This window comes from Rhinopithecus roxellana, chromosome 7 (genome assembly GCF_007565055.1).
Source record: "Rhinopithecus roxellana isolate Shanxi Qingling chromosome 7, ASM756505v1, whole genome shotgun sequence".
NCBI classification, from domain to species: domain Eukaryota; kingdom Metazoa; phylum Chordata; class Mammalia; order Primates; family Cercopithecidae; genus Rhinopithecus; species Rhinopithecus roxellana.
The window spans coordinates 124,301,882-124,328,366 of record NC_044555.1 but is presented as its reverse complement, the minus strand read 5'-3'; the positions used below and the strand labels follow the sequence as shown (position 1 = coordinate 124,328,366).

Genomic DNA, 26,485 nt, shown 5'->3' with positions numbered 1-26,485 from the left:
GGATCACAAGGTCAAGAGATCGAGATGATTCTGGCCAACACGGTGAAACCCCATCTCTACTAAAAATACAAAAATTGGCAGGGCGTGGTGGTGCGCACCTGTAGTCCCAGCTACTTGGGAGGCTGAGGCAGGAGAATAGCTTGAACACCGGGAGGCGGAGATTGCAGTGAGCTGAGATTGCACCACTGCACTCCAGCCTGGCAACAGAGCGACACTCTGTCTCAAAATGGAACATTGTGATTTTGTTCATGGAATGTGAATGCAAATCTAAATTATTGAATATAAGACACATTAAAATTGAGCACAGTTTTTAATGTAAAGAAAATTAAGTGTTCCTTTGCTCTACCTCCTGTGTCTAACTGTTATGCTGTAGTATTTTAATTTTATTGAGAATATTTAGTGTACAAATATCATTTGTATTGATTTAGTTTTTATTGAGGGGCTACCTTATATGTATTTATATGGATGAGAGAAAATAATTTCCTGGAATTATCTGACTTGTATGAATTAGAGTGTGGTGTTAACATTGAAAAATATCAATATTTCTTGGCATTCAACTCCATCAACAGTAGGAAAAGCTTTAATTATGGTGAACCTCTCTTTGGATCACTGGGCTAATTTGGGAGAAACAGGGACAGAACTGGAGCAAAACCACCAGATGGATTATACTAATTTCAAATTGGAACTAATATCTGACAAGAGGATGCATGTTAGAGATAATTTTATATTTAAGAGCATTATAAAAATGCATTTTTGTTCATATGATTACCATTTTTTTGTGCTTTTTGTGTCTTAATTTTTGTGGTCTTGTGTTTAGAAAGTTAATATAAGTTACTGGGAAAATCAGCTCAATTCTGGGGCTTAAAAATTGTGACCAGGCCAAGTTAGAACATGTCTAGGCATGTAGATGAATGTGGTTGGTGGGGAGATGGAGATTTTATTGTGTAAAATGGCTAACCTGGATTCCATGGAGAAGTTTTGACTGTTTTCTGTGAGCCCAAAATGGAGAAACTGAAATATTGAAGTTCGGGGGAGGGTCTCAGGTATAAATATGATCTGCATTTTTTTTTTTTTTTTTTTTTTTGTGAGACAGAGTCATACTCCGTTGCCCAGGGTGGAGTGCAGTGGCATGATTTCGGCTCACTGCAACCTCCGCCTCCTGGGTTCAAGCGATTCTCCTGCCTCAGCCTCCTGAGTAGCTGGGATTACAGGCGTGCACCACCATGCCCAGCTTTTTTTTTTTTTTTTTTGTATTTTTAGTAGAAATGGGGTTTCACCATGTTGACGAGGCTGGTCTCAAACTTCTGACCTGAGGTGATCCACCTGCTTTGACCTCCCAAAGTGCTGGGATTACAGGTGTGAGCCACTGTGACTGGCTTGCATTCTTTTAAGTATAGAAATGTTCAGTTTTGTCTCACTGCAGCTTTGTCACTTGAACTGGGGTATTTTTCCATAGAAAATTTTCAAGTTATATTGTAGTAAAAAATGTATTGGTTGGATAAATTACAGTATAACTGAATGTTGAGCGTTCTAATAAGTAAAATAATCCTCATATGAGTATTATTTTTGCAGCTTTCAGAGATTGTTCGTGAGTTCAAGTCGACTAACCGCTTGCTCCTAACTGGAACACCTTTGCAGAATAACCTGCATGAACTGTGGGCCTTACTCAACTTTTTATTGCCTGATGTCTTTAATTCTGCAGATGTAAGTTTAAGCCATAAGTTTTAAGTATAACTTTCTTATGTTCACTGGCATGTGTTTTAAAACACTATAGATTGAAATTTATGGTACTTTTTAATTTGTAGTTTTTTATCTGCATGTTTTGGTTTTCTTAGGAAAGAGTTCTTTAAAAGTTTTAAAATGGGGATCTTTTGAGAAATAGTATGCTTCTTGTCTTCGAGATTAACCTGCCTGTTCAACTTTGCCTCTATCACATTGCTCCTAAAACTTATGATGTGAGGCTGAGTCTATAGTAGTGCGTTCAACATTTTATTTTCATTAAGTTGAAGTGGTTTGAAACATATTTCTGTATACTAGTTTGGCAGGTGGAAGCTATAAAATGATCTTTGATTATTGTAGGCGTTGACATTTGGTGAGTGCTAAAGAGCTCAGAGTATGTGAAAGACAGCATATTGTGTAAATGTGTGATTTATATATATATATATTTTATCATTAACACAGAGTTATGCTAAGACACCAAACTAAATTGAAAGATTTAAGAACTTTGGTGCTTGATTTTTCCCATTATTGTTATTATTATTATTATTTTAAGAGGGATTCTCATTCTGTTGCCCAGGCTGGAGTACCGTGGTGCAATCTCAGCTCCCTGCAACCTCTGCCTCCTGGGTTCAAGTGATTCTCCTGCCTCAGCCTCCCCAGTAGCTGGGATTACTGGTCCTTGTCACCACACCTGGCTAATTTTTTGTATTTTTAGTAGAGACAGGGTTTTGCCATGTTGGCCAGGCTGGTCTCGAACTCCTGAGGACCTCAAGTGGTCTGCCCGCCTCGGCCTCCCAAAGTGCTGGGATTACAGGTGTGAGCCACTGCACCCAGCCCCATTATGATTATTAATTGATTATAAAAAGTAGCAAGTTCAACCATAAGTTGGTTTGCACACTTTATCTTGCTTTTGTTTGTTTTATTGTTTGGTAAAATTAACACTTTTATTAACATTATGTCTTTGATTTTATATTCTACTTTTTAAACTGGACATAATATTACTACAGTATGGGGAAGCCTAATAAATATCTTTTAAGGAAAAAGTTGATGGAATTCTTACACAATGGGGCTCAAATTTTGTTAACTGCTCCAGTATTTTACCTATTTTCAGAAGTAAATAATAGTAGCCATCACAGCCGATAATATTTTTGAAAGTACTTTTTAAATGCATTTTTTCATATTGGTTGTGTAAGAATCTATAGAATATCAGGTATATTTAAAAAAACTGTGCACTCATTGGAGAATTTCCACCCCTCTACAGGACTTTGATTCTTGGTTTGACACTAAAAATTGTCTTGGTGATCAAAAACTCGTGGAAAGACTTCATGCAGTAAGTAATAGCAGACAAGAACGTTCAGTAATTAAATAGTGTATACAGATTGACCTAGCAAACAAAATGCTATAGAATCTGTTTGAACTTGTGTTTGCCTCTTGGCTCAATGTCACTGTTTCTCCCTCCCAACCTTTCTGACAGCCTCTTTTGTGTATTTTTTTTTTTTTTTCCTCTATGTCCTCAGCCTCTCTCTAGAACAGCTTTTTTGCCTTGGCTCTCCCCTGTGAACAATGTGGTCCTCTCCAACAGAGAGGCTGTTCCTGATCCCACACCCCACAGTTCCTCAGGATGGTATCAGTATTCTCCTAGTTCCCCCGCTGCCACTTCTAAGCCACTGCTTCTCCACTGTCATGTATAAAGCTCTTCCTTTGAGGCCTAAGCTGTCTTGCAGTTTTATCCTCCACCCATTCTCTTTTCTGTTAATCTGTTCATCATCGGGTGGCTCCTTAACGTTCATTGTATGCCAGTTTTATATTCTTTTTTTTTTATTTGAGAGACAGAGTCTCGCTCTGTCGGCCAGGCTGGAGTGCAGTGGCATGATTTCGGCTCACTGCAACCTCCGCCTCCCGGGCTCAAGCAATTCTCCTACCTCAGCCTCCTGAGTAGCTGGGATTACAGGCATGTGCCACCTCACCTGGCTAATTTTTGTATTTTTAGTAGAAATGGGGTTTCACCATGCTGGCCAGGCTGGTCTCGAGCTCCCGACCTCAGGTAATCCACCCGCCTGGGACTCCCAAAGTGCTGGGATTACAGGTGTGAGCCACTGCGCCCAACCCTTTTTTTTTTTTTTTTTTTTTTTTTTTCCAGAGAGTCTCGCTGTATAGCCCAGACTGCTGGAGTGCAGTGGCACGATCTCGGCTCACTGCAACTTCCACTTCCTGTGTTCAAGCGGTTCTCTTGCCTCAGCCTCTCTAACTAATGGCTCATGCCACCACCCCTGGCTAATTTTTGTATTTTTAGTAGAGATGGGTTTTCACCATTTTGACCAGGCTGGTCTCGAACTCCTGACTTTACAATCCACCCATCTTGGCCCCCCAAAGTGCTGGGATTACAGGCGTGAACCACTGTGCCTGGCCCCAACTTTCTGTTCTTTGATCACAACTTCTCATCTCTTTCTAGTACTTTCATTCATGTTAATCATTCTGTACTTGTCCTGTTACCTCACAGAGACCTCTAATCCCCAGACCTCTGCATTTTTCTCCCCATGTATCAGCTTATTCCTGTTGTGACTTTTTTTTCTATCCAGCAGTTAACTCATTTTCTATCACTCAAACCATCTTTGGCCAGTACTCCTAAGCTCCCTTGCTCCCTTCTCCGTCTGCCATACCTGCCTAAAAACCATAACCTGGAATAATGTAATGTAACTGTCTCTCTGTCTTCTGGGTTTCAATTTTGCTTCTGCCACTTACTAGCAGAGTGGACGTCTCTGTATTGGGGCTGCCCAACACTGATAAAGAAGATTTCACAACTGCCCAGGTTGGAACCACTATGATTCCATGTTCTCTAACATAAGCTGAGATGTTGTGATACTGGTGATCCTTCAACATGACCTTCTACAGTATTCTTCCCTGTTTCCTATAACAACTATTTCAGACCTTCCCCAGTCTCCTCAAGACTTCTATCCCAGGTATCTCTGCCCTCCTTCTCCCTCAGCAGGTAACATCCTTCCTTTCTCAAAGAGAAAAAAGAAGACATTAGGTAGGAAGTCCTTCAAGGATGTCTACCTTCCAAGGAGGCCTGCATCTGTGTTACCTTCTGTTTGAGTGGAAGAGGTGTCTTTTCTCTGGTCAGTGGCTAATTCTCCCATGTGAATCCTTTATCTCATCTCTTCCTATTCTTTATGGACTTTCCCCCATGATTTATCTTTTTAGTTGACTATATTTTCTACTTATTTTTAATTGACTATATTTTCTATCTTTTTAACCGACTATATTTTCTACCTCTCCATCCAGATTGGGTCTTTGCCCTAAGTGTAAACATGCTCAGGTATCTCCCTTATTAACTCCAAACCCAAACACGTACCCATCCACCCTCACACGTATGCAAAACAGTGCTCCCTCAACACTGTGTGCCTCTGGCTGTAATTCCATTTTCTTCCCTTGATAGCTAAACTTCTTGAAAGAGTAGTTTATCCTCTCCATATCTACTCCCTAGTCTCCTGTTTACTCTTGAATCCATTGACCACTGGCTTCTATCCATTCCATACAACTGAAACTTATCTCACAGTATCTTCAATGACTTTCCAGTTGCTGAATTCAGGGTATGCTTTTTGGTCAGTATCTTGGCTATTGCTTTGAAGCTGCTAACCATCTCTTCCTGCTGAAAACTCTTTCCTGCTTGGTTTCTACGATACTGTTCTCTTTTGGATTTTCTTTCACCCTTTGTCCACCCCATCAGTCCCTTTTGTGGGCTTTCTTTCCTTGACTGTCTCTTATAAAGTTTAGTGTTTTATAGGGCTTTGTCTTTGATTTTCATACATGCTCTCCCTGAGGATCCACGCCCATGGTTTTACCTACCACCTATATACTGATACCTCCTGAACTGACCTCTCTGTATCCTCCTCCTAAGCACTATACTTTCATATCCCCTTGCCTTTGGAATCTTTTTGCTCAAGTATCTCACAGGCAGTTTAAACTCTTAAGGATATCTTTTAGAAATCTTTGAGGCTCACACCAGAAACCAGAAGTCTTCTTTTACTCTTCCCTTTTCCTTACCTCCCATAGATCTCTAATAATAATAGCTATAGTTTATTGTCTACTGTATACTTAAGTTCTACACATGTACTACCACAAATTTCCACAGCAGACTTGGAAATAGATATCATTATCCCCATTTAAAAATGTTTGACCAGGCACGGTGGCTCATGCCTGTAATCCCAGCACTTTGGGAGGCTGAGGTGGGTGGATCACTAGGTCCAGAGATTGAGACCATCCTGGCCAACATGGTGAAACCACATCTCTACTAAAAATACAAAAAATTAGTTGGACGTGGTGGTGGGCGCCTGTAGTCCCAGCTACTCGGGAGGCTGAGGTAGGACAATGGCTTGAACCTGGGAGATGGAGGTTGCAGTGAGCCGAGATCTCGCCACTGCATTCCAGCCTGGTGACACAGCAAGACTCTGTCCCCCCTCGCCCCCACCCCCAAAAAGTTTGGCGGGCTGAGCATGGTGGCTCACGCCTGTAATCCTAGCTCTTTGGGAGGTCGAGATGGGCAGATTACCTGAGCTCAGGAGTTGGGCAACATGGTGAAACCTCATCTCTACTAAAATATGAAAACTTAGCCAGGCGTGGTGGTGTGCGCCTGTAGTCCCAGCTATTTGGGAGGCTGAGGCAGAATTGCTTGAACCTGGGAGGCGGAGGTGGCAGTGAGCCGAAATAGCCCCACTGCACTCCAGCCTGGGTGACAGAGCGAGACTCTGTCTCAAAAAAAAAAAGTTTGGCATATACACATATCATATATTTGTTTTTGGATGAACCGATGAGGAAATAGGCTTGGAAAAATTAGAGTACTTTCCTAGGCTCACAACAGCTAGTCAGGACTGAGCTGATTTTAGAATTAGCTTGATCTGGGTTTGAATTCCACATCTACCACTTGCTAGCAAAGTTCCTTTGATGAACTTACTAAAATAGAACTGATAACATTTCCTTGAGACCATCCTGGCCAACATGGTGAAACCACATCTCTACTAAAAGTACAGATTTTTGTAAGGATTAAATAATACATGTAAGGATTTATTGTAAGGATTTACAATATTTATTTAATTTATTTATTACAAGGATTAAATTTATTTAATTTATTGTAAGGATTAAATAATACATGTAAAGTTCATAGTATAGTGTCTGGCACATTGTAGATAGGTACTCTGTAGATTGTAGCACTATTTTCTTGTGATAGAATCTGTCTTCCAGGTATACACTGATTATTTTTATCTTGTTTTCTCTATTTATCTGTATTTTCCTTCACAATGAATATTTTCTCCTCATTTATATATTTAACTACAGTCATGCACTGGCATAACAACGTTATGGTCAACGATGGACCGCATAGATGATGGTGGTCCCATCAGATTATAATGGAGCATATATAGAGACCTGATATATGACACTTGATACTGGCATTGCAGATCAAGTAGGGGAAATGATTGATAGTGAGTAATGGTGCTGGAACACTTGGTTTTCTATATGAAAAAACAAATACATATGACATATAGGTTTGTGTAAGAACACTCTATGATCTTAACACAATGATGAAATCACTTAACAACACATTTCTTAGAACATATCCCCATCGTTAAGTGGCACATGATGGTACTTTGAAATGACCTGCATTTTTATTTCATTTTTGAAGACTCCCTGATCGATACTCTGACTTCAGATTTCCTCTCAGGTTTAAAAATCTTGTGGGCTGGGCGCAGTGGCTTGTACCTGTAATCCCAGTACTTTGGGAGGCCAAGGCGGGTAGATCACAAGGTCAGGAGTTTGAGACCAGCCTGGCTAACATGGTGAAACCCTGTCTCTACTAAAGATACAAAAATGAGCCAGGCATGGTGGCGCATGCATGTAATTCCAGCTACTCAGGAGACTGAGGCAGGGGAATTGCTTGAACCCAGGAGGCGGAGGTTGCAATGAGCCAAGATTGTGCCGTTGCACTCCAGCCTGGGTGAAAGAGTGAGACTTTGTCTCCAAAAAAAAAAAAAAATCTTGTGTTACAGCAGCTTTTTTTTTTTTTTTTTTTTTTTTTTTTTTTTTTTTTTAAGGGTTCTTTAGTGCTTATTCAGCAACCAATAGTCTTGTCTTAATTTTTCATGTATTTTGTGCCATGAAGTCATGAATGCCTACTTTAGGTCCCCTATTCTGATGTTCTAATGGACTCTTGCTTGGTGGTTCTTTACCAAGAAAGTTGGCAACTGGTATTGGTAGTATTTGTCAGACTTTGCAGTGGGAAGTAAATTTCACATTAATGTTGTTAATGAAATACATTATTAATCGTATTAAATGTTTCATAAACTTTTATAAAAATGATCACCTTTTAGGTTTTAAAACCATTTTTGTTACGCCGTATAAAAACTGATGTAGAGAAGAGTCTGCCACCTAAAAAGGAAATAAAGATTTACCTGGGGCTGAGTAAGATGCAACGAGAATGGTGAGCTATTTCATTTCCATTAAAACTTATTTGTATGCAAGAATTTACTAAAAATTAGCTTTGTAGTTGTTCAGTTACGCCGTTGGTTCAAAAATTACATTTTATATTTAAATGGCAAGTTAAGTAGTTCAGATATTCTCAGAGAAAGTTTGTAAGTATTTTATTTAACCTTTTGAAAAGAGTATAGGTTTTGGAGTCTATAGATCTGTGTTTGAATTCCATGCATTACCACTTAATAGATAGTTATCTTGGGCAAGTTACATAGCCTAAATTTCCATTCTGTAAAATGGGGATAATAATACTTGTGAGGATGATGTTAGGATTAAAGGCGGGTAATGTCAGTGGCATGCTTGTTAGTTAAAAAGCATTCTTTTAAAGCATTCCTTGGCCAGGTGCAGTGGCTCACATCTGTAATCCCAGCACTTTGGGAGGCCAAGGCAGGAGGATCGTTTGAGCCTAGGAGTTCAAGACTAGCCTGGGCAACAAAGTGAGACCCCATCTCTACAAAAAATAAAAAATAAAATTAGCTGAGCATTGTGGCACACACCGCTACATGAGAGGCCGAGGCAGGAGGATTACTGGAGCCCAGGAAGTCAAGGCTGCAGTGAGCTATGTTTGTGCCACTGCACTCCAGGGTAGGCGACAGAGTGAGACCCTGTCTCAAAAAAAAAGCATTCTTGCTTTTTTCTTCAGTGAAAATGGTTATAACCATTTACTAGTGATGATGAAAATGTTGGTGATTGTGGATATTACAAAAATAGAATCTGGAATGGTTAGATAAATGCAATTAAAGCAGGAAATTGACAAGGGAAGTCACAAGGAATCATAAATGGGAAGTGTTAATGTAATAGTGCTGCTAATAGGAGCAAAATGTTATGTATATAAATACAGTTAGATCATGTATAAAGTATATGATTTCTTTACTACACAAGCCAGTATAGGCTAGAGATTAAGAGTATATTCTTTGGACTCAGACATAAGATCACAGCTTGGTTTTGTCCCTTCTGTGACCCTGAGTAAGTTGTTTAACTTCTTTTAGCTGCCTTAATTTCCATCTGTAAAATGGGGATGATACTAGTAAATACTCAGAATTGTTATGAAGATTTAGTGGGATAATTCATATAAAGCCCTTGACATGGTACTTGGCACTTGTACTCAGTAAAAGTTGATGATTATTATAATTACATATTATCATTGATCAGGTATCTATCTATCTATCTATCTATCTATCTATCTATCTATCTATCTACACACACACACAAGTCTCTGTTTGTAGGGGTGGAATTGTAGAAAAGAGAATGAAAAATGTTTGTAGGATCAGGAAAAAATGACCTGTGAAGACAGGTATAAGAAATTGAAATTGTTTCTAGTTCAAACAAGTAAATGTTGGATGTCAAATTCAGGCACATGCTGTAGTTACTAATAATTAGCAGATAGAATTCTCTAAATAATTATCAACTGATGGCAATTTCTGGTCATGGATAAAGCAGGAGGAAACAGGTTTATAAGCAGCACATAAGTTCACATGTTCAAATAGTCATTACTTTGTTGGTTTTGCCCATCAGATTTAATCTCAAATCAAATCTTGTTTATCTTTAAACAGGAATCTAATCTGATGGCCAAAGGAACATTTCTTTATGACATTAACTTTGTAGTAATTGATGAGTAATTATAGTTTAAATTTTTAGGTATACAAAAATCCTGATGAAAGATATTGATGTTTTAAACTCTTCTGGCAAGATGGACAAGATGCGACTCTTAAACATTCTGATGCAGCTTCGAAAGTGTTGTAATCATCCATATCTGTTTGATGGTGCTGAACCTGGTCCACCTTATACCACTGATGAGCATATTGTCAGCAACAGTGGTAAAATGGTAGTTCTGGATAAACTATTGGCCAAACTCAAAGAACAGGGTGAGTAATAAATTTTTAAATTAGCATGGAATAAATTTATATTAATGACTTGTATATAAATAAAATTTTTCCATATTCATTCATTCAGTTATTCAGCAGACATTGTTGAGTACTTACCATTTGTCAGGAATTGTCCTACGGGCTGGGTGTACAAAGATGAATAAGACAACAATCTTTGCCTTGGATAAGCTCACAGTGTAGTGAGGAGGAATAGTTGCAATTCATTGTGATAAGTGCTATGATATGTTGAGAAACTGGGAGTTGGGAAAGTCTTCACAGAGATAACCTTTGAGGAGAGCACTGGAGAATGTGTACGAGTGAACCATGGGGAAAAGGAGAGGAAGGGTTTTCCAGGGCAATGAAACAGAGGTGTGAAACAAGGGAACAGAGAGAGCATATGGTACTTGGGGTAGAGTGGCAGTTGTTGAATCTGGAAAGATGGATGCAACCAAATTATGAAAGGTATTTTAAACCATGCGTTAAGGAGTTAGGACTTTTATTTTGAAGGCAGAGGGAACGTCAGAGAAGACTGGCTGTGAAGAGTGACAATCAGAGTATGTCACTCTTACATGTTAGGAAGAGAACCTTGAAAGCAGTACGGGGGTCTATTGAGGATGAGAGACTAGGAACAGGAGACTAGTTGGGAGGCTATTGCTGTAGTCCAGTGAGAGAGCCTGTGGATCCATCATTCGTCCTTAAAAAGTAAAGGCAGTCTTTTAAGTCATTGCAATATGTATGGAGGATTTTGAAGACCTTAAAAAATGCCTAACTCAACAAATGCGTAATTCTGTATATAGCATCTCTTGCAGGTGTGTGCGGGTGTGTGTGCACGTGTGTGTGTGTGTGTGTGTGTGTGTTTAGTGGAGTGTTCATGTGCTCTACATTTATGTTGCATATGTTTATTTCGTAGCTTTTCAGTTAGTTTTACACAAGTTGTACAACTCACTTTTTCTTGGCGAAATGTTTTAGGTTCAAGGGTTCTCATTTTCAGCCAGATGACTCGCTTGCTGGATATTTTGGAAGATTATTGCATGTGGCGTGGTTATGAGTATTGTCGACTGGATGGACAAACACCGCATGAAGAAAGAGAGGTGAGGAAGAGAAAATAAAATAAGACTTCAGAAATCAGAGTTCAATTAAGCAATGTGTATCAACATTAGGTAGTTTTGAACTTTTGCCTTTTCTTTTGGTGGGTGTGTTGAATTTCTCATTACCATCTCTTTCTCTCTTCAGTCTTCAATGTGGCTTCCATTCCACTGACTCTTTACAAATCATCTTTTTCAAGGTCTTCAAAGACATCATCACTTATCTAAAGGGCACTACACCATCCCATCCTTATCTTCTCTAACCATGCCTATCTCTGACCTTTTAAATTACTAACAGTTTCTCACCTTACTCTCTGACCTCCAATTTTATGTCATTTTCTTTTCCTGATTTGCCAGCTATAGCAGACCTTTGCCATTTGTGGAGTTTAATAGTTGAGATTTTGCCAGTTTATAAGCAACCCTAAAGACTCACGAAGCATGGTAATTCGTAAAGGGAATGATCTTGGTTCTTACGGAGCTCTTGTAAAAACTAAATGTGACAACATACGTATAGGTGTTTATCATGAATTTAGACCTTGGGACACTAAAAGGTTGGCGTGCAGGAATGAGTCACATAGTGATTAAGCTTATCTAGTATGTGGTATTTTTCTCAAACATGGAAATTCTTGCAGGTCTTTAGATTATTCCTCACAAATGTCATGGGTCTAATGCGTTTAATACCCTTTAAAGCACTTGTTCTTGGAAGGCTTTGCTAATTTATCTTCTGTTTTCTGTGATCCTTCAGAGCTCTGTCTTTGGCTTCTGTTTTAAGTCTGTACAGTAAGTCCTCACTTAATGTCGTTGCAAAAAAAAATTAGCCAAGCGTGGTGGCACGCCCCTGTAATCCCAGCTACTCAGGAGAATGAGGCAGGAGAATCGCTTGAACCCCAGGAGGCGGAGGTTGCAGTGAGCCAAGATCATGCCATTGCACCACTCCAGCCTGGGCGACATAATGAGACTCTGTCTAAAAAAAAAAAAAAAATAGGTTCTTAGAAACTGCGACGTCAAGCAAAACAATGTATGATGAAATCAGTTCTATCTTAGGCTAATTGATACAAACAAGATTTAAGTTCTGGCCAGGTGTGTTGACTCATGCCTGTGATACCAGCGTTTGGGATTGGGAGGCTGAGGCAGGGGGATTGCTTGAGCCCAGTAAAGACTAGCCTGAGCAACATAGCGAGACCCGGTCTCTACAAAAATAAAATTAAATTAAATTTTAAAAAGCGTTAGCCAGGCATGGTGGCATGCACCTGTAGTCCCTGCTACTCGGGAGGCCGAGGCAGGAAAATGGCTTGAGCCCAGGAGTTTGAGGCCACAGTGAGATGTGATTGTGCCACTGCACTTCAAACTATGTGACAGGACAAGACCCCAATTCCTATGGCATATTTCTGGTCACAAAGACATCACCAAACTTCTAAATAAAGACCCAAACACTTACAATATTAAACATGGAAATAAATGTGAGCCAGACATACATTTAAGAAAGATTAGTAAGGCTGGGCACGGTGGCTCAAGCCTGTAATCCCAGCACTTTGGGAGGCCGAGACGGGCGGATCACGAGGTCAGGAGATCGAGACCATCCTGGCTAACATGGTGAAACCCCGTCTCTACTAAAAAATACAAAAAAAACTAGCCGGGCGAGGTGGTGGGCGCCTGTAGTCCCAGCTACTCGGGAGGCTGAGGCAGGAGAATGGCGTAAACCCGGGAGGCGGAGCTTGCAGTGATCTGAGATCCGGCCACTGCACTCCAGCCTGGGCGACGGAGCGAGACTCCGTCTCAGAAAAAAAAAAAAAAAAAAAAAAAAGAAAGATTAATAAAAACAAGATAATTATTTACCTGCTTATTCCAGTTCAGGATTACAGTGGTTGGAGCCTCTTCTGGCAGCTCAGGACCCCAGGGAGGAACTAGCCCTGGACAGAATGCCATTCCATCACAGGGCATGCTCACACACACACCACTCACGCTGGGACCGTGTAGACATGCCAGTTTGCTTTTTGTGCATAGCTTTGGGCTGTGGGAGTGCACAGAGAAAACTCATACAGACATGGGGAGCACATGCAAAACCCATATGGACAGTGGCCCTGGCCGGGAATTGATTGTTTTTTTTTTTTTTGTCATCAGTTTTATAATGAAACGATGTTACTCGAGGACCTGCTGTACTCATGCTTTGGGTAAAGATCATGATTTTATGGTATAGTGGAAAATGCACTGAACTTGGTTTCAGAAGACCTGAATTTTAGCACCAACTTCACCACTTTGCAGCGTGTGCAAGCCATTTAATTCTCTGAGCCTCAGTACATTTAATTCTATTATAAGGATAATAACACCTAGGCTTCTTTCTCTGACGTTGTTGTTGTGAGGATAAGTGGATGTAATAGGTATGAGCACAGTTTTAAATGGCATATTGCAGTACGTACTGCATGTCATGGAATTGCACACAGGGCTTTCTCCATTACACTTTTAGGGCCCCATCTCAGGCTACAAGGACTCTCTCTTAGCCAGCATCCCTCTCCTTCCGTAGCTGCAATGGGCACTCCGTTCCTTGTGTGCCTCCTTATTGAATCTGGTTCTAGCATACCGTAGTGTTCACAGCAAGCACACAGACCCTTTTCATATTAAAGGTTTTACTGCTACCTCTATGGGGAAACAGTTGCAATAACATTTATATATTTGAGGACATTTCAAGGCTTACACTATTCCCTGTCCTATAGTTTTTTCACTTTCTCTGAGATGGCAACTTGAAGCGTTACTGAGCTTTTGCTGACTTATTGCTGAGGATTGGTTTCCCCAAATCCATACTAAATATAGGCCCTATGGTACCATTCAGGATGATCCTTGTTCCTAGGACAAAGAGAATATCATGGCAGAGCAGTACATGCTTTCTGACCTCAAATAGCCAATTTGCATTTCTGACTGAACTCTCTACTGTTTACCTATTTATGTCCAAATTGTTCTGGTTTTTTAAAATTCCAAACAATGTTATCCCCTTAGAGACTCTGAATTTCATGTATTGACTTTAAATATAGCAAAGTCAGAGCTGTTCCTTTTTTCTTGGAAATGCCCTGCTTTCCCATTATGTTGTCCACACCATCATTTCATCTATTTTCCCAGTAAGAAGAAGACCACGTTTGATTCCTTACTTTGATTGTGTGCCAGCTGTGAATAAGTAATTCTTTCTCAACAGCTCTCAGATTTTCCCTTTCTCCATTACTGCAGCTAAATTCAGCTAACAAAGCCAGTGGTCATCGTCTGACTCAGTTCCTGTAACCTCTGCTTAATTGGCCTCCTCACTTTTGTAGGGAAAGGAACTAACATTTGTCAAGCAACTACTATAAGCTAGGCAACTTAAAGTTCCAATTGAATTCTCCCAGCAGCCCGGTAAAGTATTGGTATAATTTTCTCCATTTGAAACTGTGTCTCAGAGAGATTAAATACTTGCCCAGAATCACAGATGTAATCAGTGGTGAAGTTGTGATTCATGCCCAAGTTTTTGCTATTTCCTCTACACCAAGGTGCCTCTCACTACACCACGCTGCTTTCTATACTGCCCCCTTTACCTGCTCTGCTGACTGTGACAGTGGGAGTCACCTTCTCTGCCTAAAACTTTGACCATGCCATCTATTTATTTTAAAAAAGATTGCCCATACTTTGTGATTGTGCAAGTAATATGTGACTGCTGAAGGAAGTTTTGAAATTAAATACAAGTATTTCTGGCCAATCTTTTTAGGTATATGTAATATGTATAAGTAATTGGTATATACTTCATATACTATATGTAAAGTACAGTATCCTGATACTTTTTTCTTGATATTATATTGTACTTTTTAATGTCCGTAAAAAATAATTGTAAAAGTAATTTTAGGGTAATATTTCACCCTATGGATGTACTGTAAATAATTCATCCCTATTGTTGATCATTTAGGTTGTTTCAAAATTTTCACTATTATAAATAATGCTATAGTGAAAGTCCTTATACATAAATCTTTGTGCACATCTCTGATTATTTCCTTAGGATAAATTCCTAGAAGTGGAATTTCTGGGTCAAAGGGTATGAACATTTTTAAGGCTCTTGATGCATATTGCCAAATTGCTTTCCAGAAAGGTTGTACCAATTTATACTCCCAGCAGCAATGTATGAGAGTGCCCGTCTCACCGCCCCCTCGTCAACATTGAGTATTATCTTTTTTTAATCTTCAAAAATGTTATTATGTTGTTTTAGTTTGCATTTATTTGATTACTAGCAAGAATGAACATTATTGTTGTGTTTTCTAACCATTTGTATTTGTTCTGTGAATTGTCTGTTCTTTTTTTCTGCTCATTTTTCTACTGGACTCTGTTTTTCTAATTAATTTGTATGAGATCTTTATATAGTAAGAATATTCATATTAATTTTAAGATTCTTTACTAAATACCCCTGGATTGTCATCCTGATTTTCTTCATTACTTACCTGCTTGTTCCTTGTTACCATACTGATAGAAATCTTCTTACTTTCCCCTTTATCCATTGCCCTCATTCCCATTTGTAAACCATTTTCTCTGTTGGTTAATCTTCTAAACTAATCATTCATAAGCTAATGGAAATGAAGTTGAGCTTTCTGATACTTCATTCCCCAGATATATTTCAGCTCTCAATTAAAATGTTTTCATTATTATTGTTTTTAAATAATGTAAATGAATTATTACTTGCTTAGTTAAATTTGTCTATGTAATTGTTCTGAATTTGTCTCTATTGATGTAAGCTTTTAAAGATTAGGAACTTCATTTATATAATATACTTTCTACAGAACTTCACACAGTACAGTATAAGTATAGACACTTAAATATTTTTGAAGATGGAAGAATATTATAAAGTATATTTATAAGGAATCTTATAAAGTGTGTGAAGATTTTCCGTATGTATTTTAAATGATTTTGTTTCTTAAGGACCCTGATAGTCTAATTTTATTTTTCTCTTTTTCTTCTATCCCTTTATCAATTAAAAATAAAGGAAGCAATAGAGGCTTTTAATGCTCCTAATAGTAGCAAATTCATCTTTATGCTAAGTACCAGGGCTGGAGGTCTCGGAATTAACCTGGCAAGTGCTGATGTGGTTATACTATATGATTCAGACTGGAACCCACAGGTTGATCTACAAGCTATGGTTAGTAATCTTTAATGGTGTCACAAATTTATCATAGCTCTGAATACTATTGCTATTTATACATGTAAAGGTCATTTATGATAAAAAGGTAACAATTTTTGAGAGATTTTGTAGAAGTTACATTCGATTATCCTGGAAAACACAGTTGTTATGCTAATTGCAAAGACAAAAGAAATGAAAGCAAACAACAAACACACCCCAGATCCAACTATAGCATTTTTGTGTTGATTTTGGTTTTTATCATGAAATAGAAATATCAGTTTTTTCCCATTCCTACAGATTGAAGAGGGCACATACATTTGTTTTAATGAAAAGGATTAAAAAACAATCTCTTGTTATTATTCTGCTTAACAACTAAATATATTAAAATCCTTAGTAGTGAAATTAGGAGAGGTAGGATTTTTAACTTTCATAAAAAAAATTTTGGGAGAGAAGGCAAAAAGGCAAGAAAGGAATATATTCCAGAAAAACACTTGCTACTTAATAATGATACCATGCAAAAGCTATTCTACACTTAAAATCTTTTTTAGGGAGCAATTTCTCTGACCTTTCATCATGACACTACAAGTAACCCCTTTGATATTTTGGTGTCATTTATTGAACTAGAGCTACAGCTTCTCTCAATTTGACTGACATTTTCAGATAAAGAAATATAATTTGGAAGTAAAAAGATACAAAATAACTTCTTACGATTTTGAATATATAGCTATGGGATAATTGTCTTTTTGGGAGCAATGAAAAGTCATATGCCAATGAGGTATAACTTAGAAGGCTTTCCTTTATGATAGAGAATTGAAAGGGATTGACCACTGGGACATTCCAAAATCAATATGCTTTGGCGTAATTATTACATTACAATGGTATTGAACTACCTGTTTGATATGACTAACTAGGAGTAAGCACCAGTAAGTTACAGTGTTACTGAACTGAAAAATTTAATAGTGATAGCACTTCATTTCTGTAGACGTCTTAGTGTGCATCCAGTCTTTCAGGATTTGTTGGTTCAGGTTTAATGTGAATATGTGTAGGGTATTCTGTTTTAAAAATGTGCTGTGTTGAAACTTTGTTACTAGGCTCTAGTGTTTTTGTATTTAGTACAAGGCCTGTTTTGAACTTAAAGTTTTTTCTCTACCACCCTCCTCCCTTTACCTATTTGCTCTAGTAGCTTCTGTGTTTTAAAAATACTCTCCCTAGATGGTTTTATACCACTAGAAGTTTGCCACTTGTCACCTGTACGAACTATAAACCATAGAACCAGTTCTAGACTACTGAATAGTAAGGATATTAATATCCCATTAATTTTTATAGCTCTACTGCATATCCCTCAGTAAGCAGAAAGAAGTGCCTGATGATGAGATAAAGCAGATTTTTGCCACCATAGCAACCCTTACTAACTACTTAATAAAATTCCTTACTAGTTTGGAAGATGTTTATATTTAGTGGCTTAAAGTTACTTAGTAACTCAATCCAGAAACTTTCGGCTCCCTCTTTTACTCATCTTACAGGTGCTTTGCCCTTTGTCCTGGAAATTTCCCATTAATGGTACAATATAATATTTGCAGATTTCTTTGTTCCCAGTGGTCTTTAGATATTGTCAATATTCATCATGCTCTTTTCCAAAGTGTCAGATTGGGAGATAAAGAACTAATTTTATTTTTAGAATTTTATAGCATATGATGGCTATACTCTAAATTTTATCCAGAATATCCAATATCTTATATTAGGACTCTTTCTACTAGGATCGAGCACATCGTATTGGTCAGAAGAAGCCAGTACGTGTATTCCGTCTCATCACTGACAACACTGTTGAAGAGAGGATTGTAGAGAGAGCTGAGATAAAGCTGAGACTTGATTCAATTGTTATACAACAAGGTATTTATACATAGAAACTTAATTAGGTGTTTTTTATAAAACACATGATTTTCTTCAAAGGAGATTACTTTTAATAAAAGGTGATCAAAATTTGAAAACTTAGAGGAAAAATTGAAACATCACTGTGTATCCCATGAGTCTGTACAATTGTTATGTATCACCTAAAAATAAAAGGAAAAAATTTAAAAATGCTAATTGAGGCCGGGTAAGGTGGGTCATGCCTGTAATCCCAGCACTTTGGGAGGCCGAGGCGGGCAGATCACCTGAGATCAGGAGTTTGAGACCAGCCTGGCCAACATGGTGAAACCTTGTCTCTACTAAAAATACAAAAAATTAGCCAGGTGTGGTGGCATGCGCCAGTAGTCCCAGCTACTCAGGAGACTGAGGCAGGAGAATTGCTTGAACCTGGGAGGTGGAGGTTGCAGTGAGCTGAGATCGCGCCACTGCACTCCACCTTGGGCGACAGAGCAAGACTCTGTCTCAAAACAAACAAACAAACAAACAAACAAAAAATGTGAATTGAAATCTTCTGAATTGAAACCCTAGCATTTAATATATGGAGTAGTTGAACATCACTAGCTTATTCTTCAATGTCAGTAGCATGCTTTTTGAAGTACCTGAGATTATTTAGCAGATAAAATGGCTACTTTTAATTTTTTGAAAACACGTTAGAGGGTACCTTTTCATATAGAGAAGTTTGATCTGAAAACAACGTTTGAACATGAAAAAAAGTTTCTGTCCTTCTGGGTTTTAACTGAGTTTTACAGAAGGGAATTCGTATAGAAATAGAAAGTATGCTAGAAGAAAAACTTGTAGGGTTGTTCATTAAACAAATAACCTTAATGTTCACTAATTTTTTGTTCTTTTAAAGCTTTATGGATGGCTAAATGTGGTAATGTCTGATTAGAATGATTATGCCTTCTTTGGAATATAATTGTTTGAATATGTACAATTTCAATTTTTATTATTAGGAAGACTCATTGACCAACAGTCTAACAAGCTGGCGAAAGAGGAAATGTTACAAATGATACGGCATGGAGCCACCCATGTTTTTGCTTCTAAAGAGAGTGAGTTGACAGATGAAGACATTACAACTATTCTGGAGAGAGGGGAAAAGAAGGTTAGTTAAAATAGCATTTTATTTTCATGCTGGATTGTTTTAATATCAGCATACTTCAGCATACTTATGTTTTCATTGTACATGTTTGTCTACATTATTTACATGTTTCAGATAACTCATATTGTCTCCAACAACTTGTAGATCTATTTCCAGGGGTAGATTAAGGCTTAAAAACTTTTTTTTTGGTGAGAAAGACTAAGAAGCAGGGTTTAAAATTGAGTGACCTTATATCTAATGCTTTATTGAAAATAAAAGCCAAGTAAATTTTGTGTTTAATCACATGTATAAGGAATACATTTTTTTTTTTATTAGAGACAGAGTTTTGCTCTGTCACCCAGGCTGGAGTGCAGTGGTGCAATCATAACTCACTGTAGCCTCTACCTCCTGGTCTCACGTGATCCTCCCACCTCAGCCTCCAGAGTAGCTGGGACCACAGGCATGTACCAGCATGCACATCCTATTAATTTTCTTTTTTAGAGACAATGTCTTGCTTTGTTGCCCAGGCTAATCTTGAACCTCTGGCCCCAAGTGAGCCTCCCATCTCTGCCTCCCAAAGCACTGACATTATAGGCATGAGCCATCATGCCTGACCAGGACTATATATTTTTATGTATATATACATATATATATATATATATATATATATATATATATATATATATTTTGCCGTGGACTAGAAATCATCTACTGATACATTGGTTAATTGAAAATCTTTTATAAAACATTTCAAGAAATACTAAATCACTATTTGTTAAAGCATAAGTTGTTTCAGAATATTGTAATTTTGTGTTTAATTCACCTTCCCCTCTCCACACATTATGGATAATTTTAAACATAAGTAAAAGTAGACAGAGAAGTATATTGAGCCCCGAAGTACTTATCACCTGTTTCTAACAACCATCAACCAGTCCCGTTCTGCTTATATGCCTTGTTATCTTTTCCCCTCCTTGGATTATTTTGAAGCAAATCTCAGACATACTTCAGCTGTAAATAATTCACTGTGTATTTCTAAAATAGAAGGACTCTTTAAAGATAGTCATTATAACATTGTCTCACCTGAAAAACCCCAATACTTGTTTTTTTTTTTTTTGAGACAGCATCTCGCTCTGTTGCCCAGGCTGGAGTGCAGTGGCCAGATCTCGGCTCACTGCAAGCTCCGCCTCCCGGATTTACGCCATCCTCCTGCCTCAGCCTCCAGAGTAGCTGGGACTACAGGCGCCCACCACCTCGCCCAGCTAGTTTTTTTGTATTTTTTAGTAGAGACGGGGTTTCACCGTGTCAGCCAGGGTGGTCTCGATCTCCTGACCTCGTGATTCGCCCGTCTCGGCCTCCCAAAGTGCTGGGATTACAGTCTTGAGCCACCGCGCCCGGCCAACCCCAATAATTCTTTAATAACACCAAATATCCAGTTAGTATTCAAATTTACAATTGTTTCATACATATTTATACTTAAAAAGTTTTCTTTTTGTTTTTAAATCAGAATGCAAATCAGAATACAAATTGCCATTGGTTGAGATTTCATCCCTATCTTTTAAAATCTATAGGCCCCTTCTCCTGCCATGTATTGTATTGCTTGTAATTTATTTGGTGAAAAGACTAGGTTGTTTGCCTTTTGACTTAATCACAGTGTGGATTTTGCTGATTTCATCTCTCTGGTGTATTTTACTATGTTTGTTACATATTTTGTAAACTGGTTGAATTTGCTTTTCAGAAGAATTTTGTAGTTCAGGTAATAACCTGCATTTTGAATAATCTTGTGTTAATGCGTTTCATATTGGTATGCAAAATGTGTTATTTTAGTCCATCTTTGTCTTTGTGTTAGCTTTAGCTATTTGTCCCATTTAAATTATGCAAGAGCGATTATAATGTGGCTACAACTTCACTGATAAAAGATTTTAAAGAAAGCCTGAGTGAGAGTACTTAGGAAGCACCATTTAAATATTTGAAATACTTGGGCAAGTAAAATTTACACTTCAAGTTTGATGTTAGCATTGCATTCATACCTTGTAAATTAGCAGACTGGATATTTCATGTCAAAACCTGACTATTAAAAAGGTAGAGATTCCACAGACTTTTACAAGTAATTCAGTGATTATTTTCTCATTTCAATGTATTCATCTTTAGACTGCAGAGATGAATGAGCGCCTGCAAAAAATGGGAGAGTCTTCTCTAAGAAATTTTAGAATGGACATCGAACAAAGTTTATACAAGTTTGAAGGAGAAGATTATAGAGAAAAACAGAAGGTAACTTTTTACTCTCAACCATTAGAACCTCAAATGAGCATTTCTCCCTATAACAATTATAAAATAACCCTGGCATTTACCTATTATAATACCCTGCTCTACAGTGAAATTTGATACAGGTCTAGAGATCTCATGCAAGGTTTATCTTTCATATATTTTACTGGTTTATCATCATCATCATCATCATCATCATCATCATCATCATTTTTGCTGTTGCTGCTGCTGCTGCTACTACTACTACTGCTAGTACTACTTTTGTTATTGAGAAGCAGAGTAGGATTGAGGTTGAATTCCTGAATTCTGGAGCTGAAATCTCAACTTTTGTCACTAATTAAGTGACTGTGGGTATTCTCAGTTTTCTCACTTATCAAATGGAGGTTATAATAGTTACATCATAGAGGGATTCTGATGATGAAATGAGTTAATACTCATAAAGTTATTCGAATAGTACCTGGCACTTAATGTTAACTATATGAATAATAATATTAGTAACATTTAGTTACTTAAATGCAGAAGGACTTTGTTACATGTGGTCTGTTGAAGAAATGAGGGTTTTATTTATCTTGTTTTTTAAACTGAAATTAAGGCTGGATTTTAAAAATTTTTTATTTTTAAATTACTTTAGACTTACAGAATAGTTGTAAAAATAGTACAGAGCTAACCTATATCCTTCACTCAGCTTCCCCTAATATTAACAGTTTACATGTTAGTATAATGATCACAACCGGGAAATTAACACCAGTTTTTCTCCTAATGTCCTTTCCTGTGCCAGGAAAAGATATTGGTTAATTATCTAATTAACTGGTGTTAGATTCCAGGGGATCTAATCTAGTATCCCACATTGCATTTCTTTAAAAATAGACTTCATTATTTTTTCCTTTTATTTTTAGTTGACACATGTTAATTGTACACATTTATGGGATGCAGAGTGATATTTTGTTACATATATACAATGTGTAATGATCAAATCAGGGTAATTGGTATATCTACTGTCTTAACACATTTGTGTTGCTGTAAAGGGATACCTGAGGCTCATGGTTCTACAGGCTGTAAGAGAAGCATGGCATCAGCATCTGCTTCTGGTGAGGGGCTCAGCCTGCTTTCACTTATGGAAGAAGGCAAAGGAGAGCCGGCATATGTAAAGACCACATGGTCGAGACAGAGAGAGAGACAGTGCCGGAGAGAAGAGGGAAATGCTAGGCTCTTTGTCAGGAGCTAATAGAGTGAGAGAACTCACTCATTACCTCGAGGACTACACCAAGCCCTTCATGAGAGATCTGCCCCCATGACCCAAACACTTCCTATTGGGTCCCACCTCCAACACTGGGGATCAAATTTCCATGTGAGATTTGGGGGACAAATATATCCAAACTATAGCATTCTACCCCTGGCCTCCCACATCTCATGTCCTTCCCACATTGCAAATTATAATCATTCCATCCCAATGGTCCTCAGAAGTCTTAGCTTGTTCCAGCATCAGCTAAAAAGTCCAAAGTCTCATCTCAGTCTCAATGCAAGTTCCTTACAGCTGTGAGCCTGTAAAACGAAAAACAAGATATTTATTTCTAAGATACAATGGTTATATAGGCATTGGGTAAACATTTCCATTCTGAAAGGGAGAACCAAGCCGCATGCAAGTCCAAAACCCAGCAGGGTAGACATTAAATCTGAAAGCTCCAAAATGATCTCCCTTGACTCTGTGTCCTACATGCTGGGCACACTAGTGTGAGAGATGGGATCCCAAGCACTTGAGCAGCCCTGCCTCCAGGGCTTTGCTGGGTACAGCCCACGTGGCTGCTCTCATGAATTGGAGTATGGTGCCTGCAGCTTTTCCAGATAGGAGTTGCTGGATGCTGGTGGCTCTATAATTCTAGGGTCCCTGTAACAACCCCAATTCCACTAGGCAGTGCCCTTGTTGGGGACTTTCTGTAGGAATTCCAACCTCACATTTCCACTCAGCATTGCCTTAGTAGAGTCGCTCCACAGGGCAGCGCCCCTGTGACAGGCTTCTGCCTGGAAATCCAGGCTTTCTAATACATCCTCTGCCATTTTTTCCTCTGTAATTGATAAATACCTTGTGGGGAGATCTTTCTCAAACTCTTACTCACTGATTTTAGCATGTATTGGTGGAGCTTGCCTGCAGTAGTTATTGTGGTGTTTCCCTAATGGTAATTTTGTTTTTTCTTCATTCCACCTATATGTATTTATTAAGTGATACTTTTCTGTGTGGAAGATCTACTCCTTCTCCCCAATTTGTTTGTATCTTCAGTTATTTATTTATATCAGTATGGACCCATGGATGTTTTGAGTTACAATCCAGTTCTATCTTTACATATTTTGTTGCTCAAATTGCTCCATAATGCTGTTATATTTTTGAACTGACGGAAATGAATTTTCTTAAAATAAAAAAGCTCATTCTTAGGTACTTATTTTACTGAAAACTGAGAAGAGCCATTTTGGTTTTGCATTTTAGCTAGTATGCTGATAATGCTTTGTTTCTGTTATTGCTTCTGATAGCTTTTAGTTTCTTGACTTGTATTTGTCAGATTGTCCTATCTCTAATCTTCACTTAGACTGCTTATATTTTATCCTGCTGAGATGGAGGTGATAGCCTATCTGCACAGGGTGGAAATTGCCTTTCTAATATGCTTTTGAGATCTCATTATGTGATATAAATTTTATTAATTTTACAATTATTCCTACAGACTTATGGGTACTAGGAGTGTTTTATAAAGTGGAAAAATTTTAAACAATGAAGTCTAAATACCAGTGGAGCTTCTTATCCGCATTTTTAGAGAAAAGTTAGTAAAATACTTGTCTATCTCTAACTGGTTTCCTTGTGCTTCTAATTTTAGCAAAGTAATGATGCATAGATAAAGAGAATTTTAATAACTATGATGACTTGTATTTTTATAATTAAATGTCTGACAGTAACAGTGATGTCCAGAATCACATTTTTTTCTGAATATTCTAAGCTGAGATTATATTTTATTTCTGCCTCTGTATTTTCTAGATAGGTTCTTAAAATAGGTTTAAATTATCTTTTGAGGAGAAGTGAAAACTTGAAAGAATATCATTTATAAATCATGGAAATTATACATTGAGGTAGATTTTCATATATGGTATGTTGAATCAGTTGCATTACTTTTACAACCATACCTGGTAAATTAAGTCATGATGGCTGTGATCCTGAATAAATTAACCCAGATAAGTTAGCATTAATGTACTCTTATGTGAAATAAACTAACTCAGTATGATTTATTCTTTTTTTGAAAGTTGAGGAATTGGCCTTTAATGTTTGTTTCAAATTTGAATGCCTAGACCATCAAACAAGTGTAGGTTAAATAGCTAAATACATCACTTGTAGAATGTTAGTTTACACTATTATTAATTTAGTTTTACTCCAATTGAGAAAGATAAGATAATGGTTATTTATGGCCGGGTGTGAGGGCTCACGCCTGTAATCCCAGCACTTTGGGAGTCTGAGGAGGGTGGATCACGAGGTCAGGAGATCGAGACCATGGTGAAAACCCGTCTCTACTAAAAATACAAAAAATTAGCAGGGCACGGTGGCGGGCGCCTGTAGTCCCTGCTGCTCGAGAGGCTGAGGCAGGAAAATGGTGTGAACCTGGGAGGCGGAGTTTGCAGTGAGCTGAGATCGCGCCACTGCACTCCACCCTGGGCGACAGAGCAAGACTCCGTCTCGGAAAAAAAAAAAAAAATTATATATATATATATATATATATATATATATATAGAGAGAGAGAGAGAGAGAGAGAGAGAGAGAGAGAGAGGGGGGGGGGTTATTTATAAAATAGCTCTTTCAATACTGTCACTTCACATTAATCCATCTGAAAGAAAAGCGAAATTTGTTTCATTGCTGTGGGAATTTCTCATTTTATCTAATCTCATTATAGTATCGATATCTCATAGGCTCTTAGAAGGTCGTTTATGCTAAGTTTCTTGTAATTAAGAAATCTCATCTTTAGCATCTAAGACAGATATGCAGCCTCTGAACACTGTAGTGTTGGGAATCTTACCCCTCTCAGGGCAGTTTGTTTCACTGTTTCATATTCTCTGGTTCTCAGAAAACTTTTTATTTGAGTTACAAGTTCCTTGATGAAAGAGATTATTTTATTCATCTGTATATCCCTGACACTGACTTGCACACAGTACAGTAGGTACTTAATTAATAGTTAAGTTATATTGAGTAGCCATTTACTTTCTCTAACTTTCCACATTGGTTTTAATCTTACAGATCAACAAAGAACTGTGTTCTTTTCTATTTGATAGACTTTCCCATATGCAGATGTCACCATTGTGTCTGTCTTTAGCCATTGCTTCTCTAGGCACTGTGAGAATTTGTAGATCTCTAACCACCCTGGTCATCTTGGTTTATTATCCACTTTTAAAATATGATGCCAAGGTTGGAATTCAGCCCTTATATTAGATCAAGTAGAGTGAGACAACTAATGGTGGATTAATGCCCCTTTTTATGTAAAGACTCTTGGCTAAGGACTGAAATAAAGAAAAATATGGATTAGGAAGCCGTTTCTCAGACTCCAGAACATTGTAGTGTCAGTTTTGTCTGTTGACTGTTAAAATTATATTTTCTAGCTGATAATAGGGTAAAATTGGTAATGCTGCCAAATCCTGGTTTATGCTACTTTGGATGTTTAATAATATCTTGTATTTAACTCTTGGCAGTTTACTTAATGCTTTCACATATATGATCATATGTAATCCTTAAGGTAGGTATTATTATTCTCATTTTGCAGATGGATAAACATAATTTCCCCAAAGTTATATGACTAGAAAAGTAGCAGAATCTAGGTCTTTCTGTTTCCACCAACTTTTCCAACTCTGCCATACCTACGTTTCCAGAAGGTCTCATTTGAACATTTCTCTTTATTTG

At 37.8% G+C, this 26,485-nt stretch overlaps 1 protein-coding gene across 7 annotated transcripts in view; it reads left to right on the top strand.

Moving 5' to 3' along the window:
- Positions 1-26,485, top strand: part of SMARCA1 (SWI/SNF related, matrix associated, actin dependent regulator of chromatin, subfamily a, member 1) — a 78,224-nt gene that overhangs the window by 15,751 nt on the left and 35,988 nt on the right. For 4 of the 7 annotated variants that reach the window (XM_010354779.2, XM_010354783.2, XM_010354782.2 and 1 more), the window contains 10 exons: positions 1,573-1,704; positions 2,981-3,049; positions 8,085-8,194; positions 9,883-10,109; positions 11,079-11,200; positions 15,207-15,242; positions 16,182-16,334; positions 18,074-18,206; positions 19,178-19,326; positions 21,451-21,570. In XM_010354779.2, coding sequence (XP_010353081.1) covers positions 1,573-1,704; positions 2,981-3,049; positions 8,085-8,194; positions 9,883-10,109; positions 11,079-11,200; positions 15,207-15,242; positions 16,182-16,334; positions 18,074-18,206; positions 19,178-19,326; positions 21,451-21,570 — 1,251 coding nt within the window. The remainder of the gene's footprint in view (positions 1-1,572; positions 1,705-2,980; positions 3,050-8,084; positions 8,195-9,882; positions 10,110-11,078; positions 11,201-15,206; positions 15,243-16,181; positions 16,335-18,073; positions 18,207-19,177; positions 19,327-21,450; positions 21,571-26,485) is intronic. The other 3 variants (XM_010354784.2, XM_010354780.2, XM_010354785.2) reach the window with 2 other exon arrangements.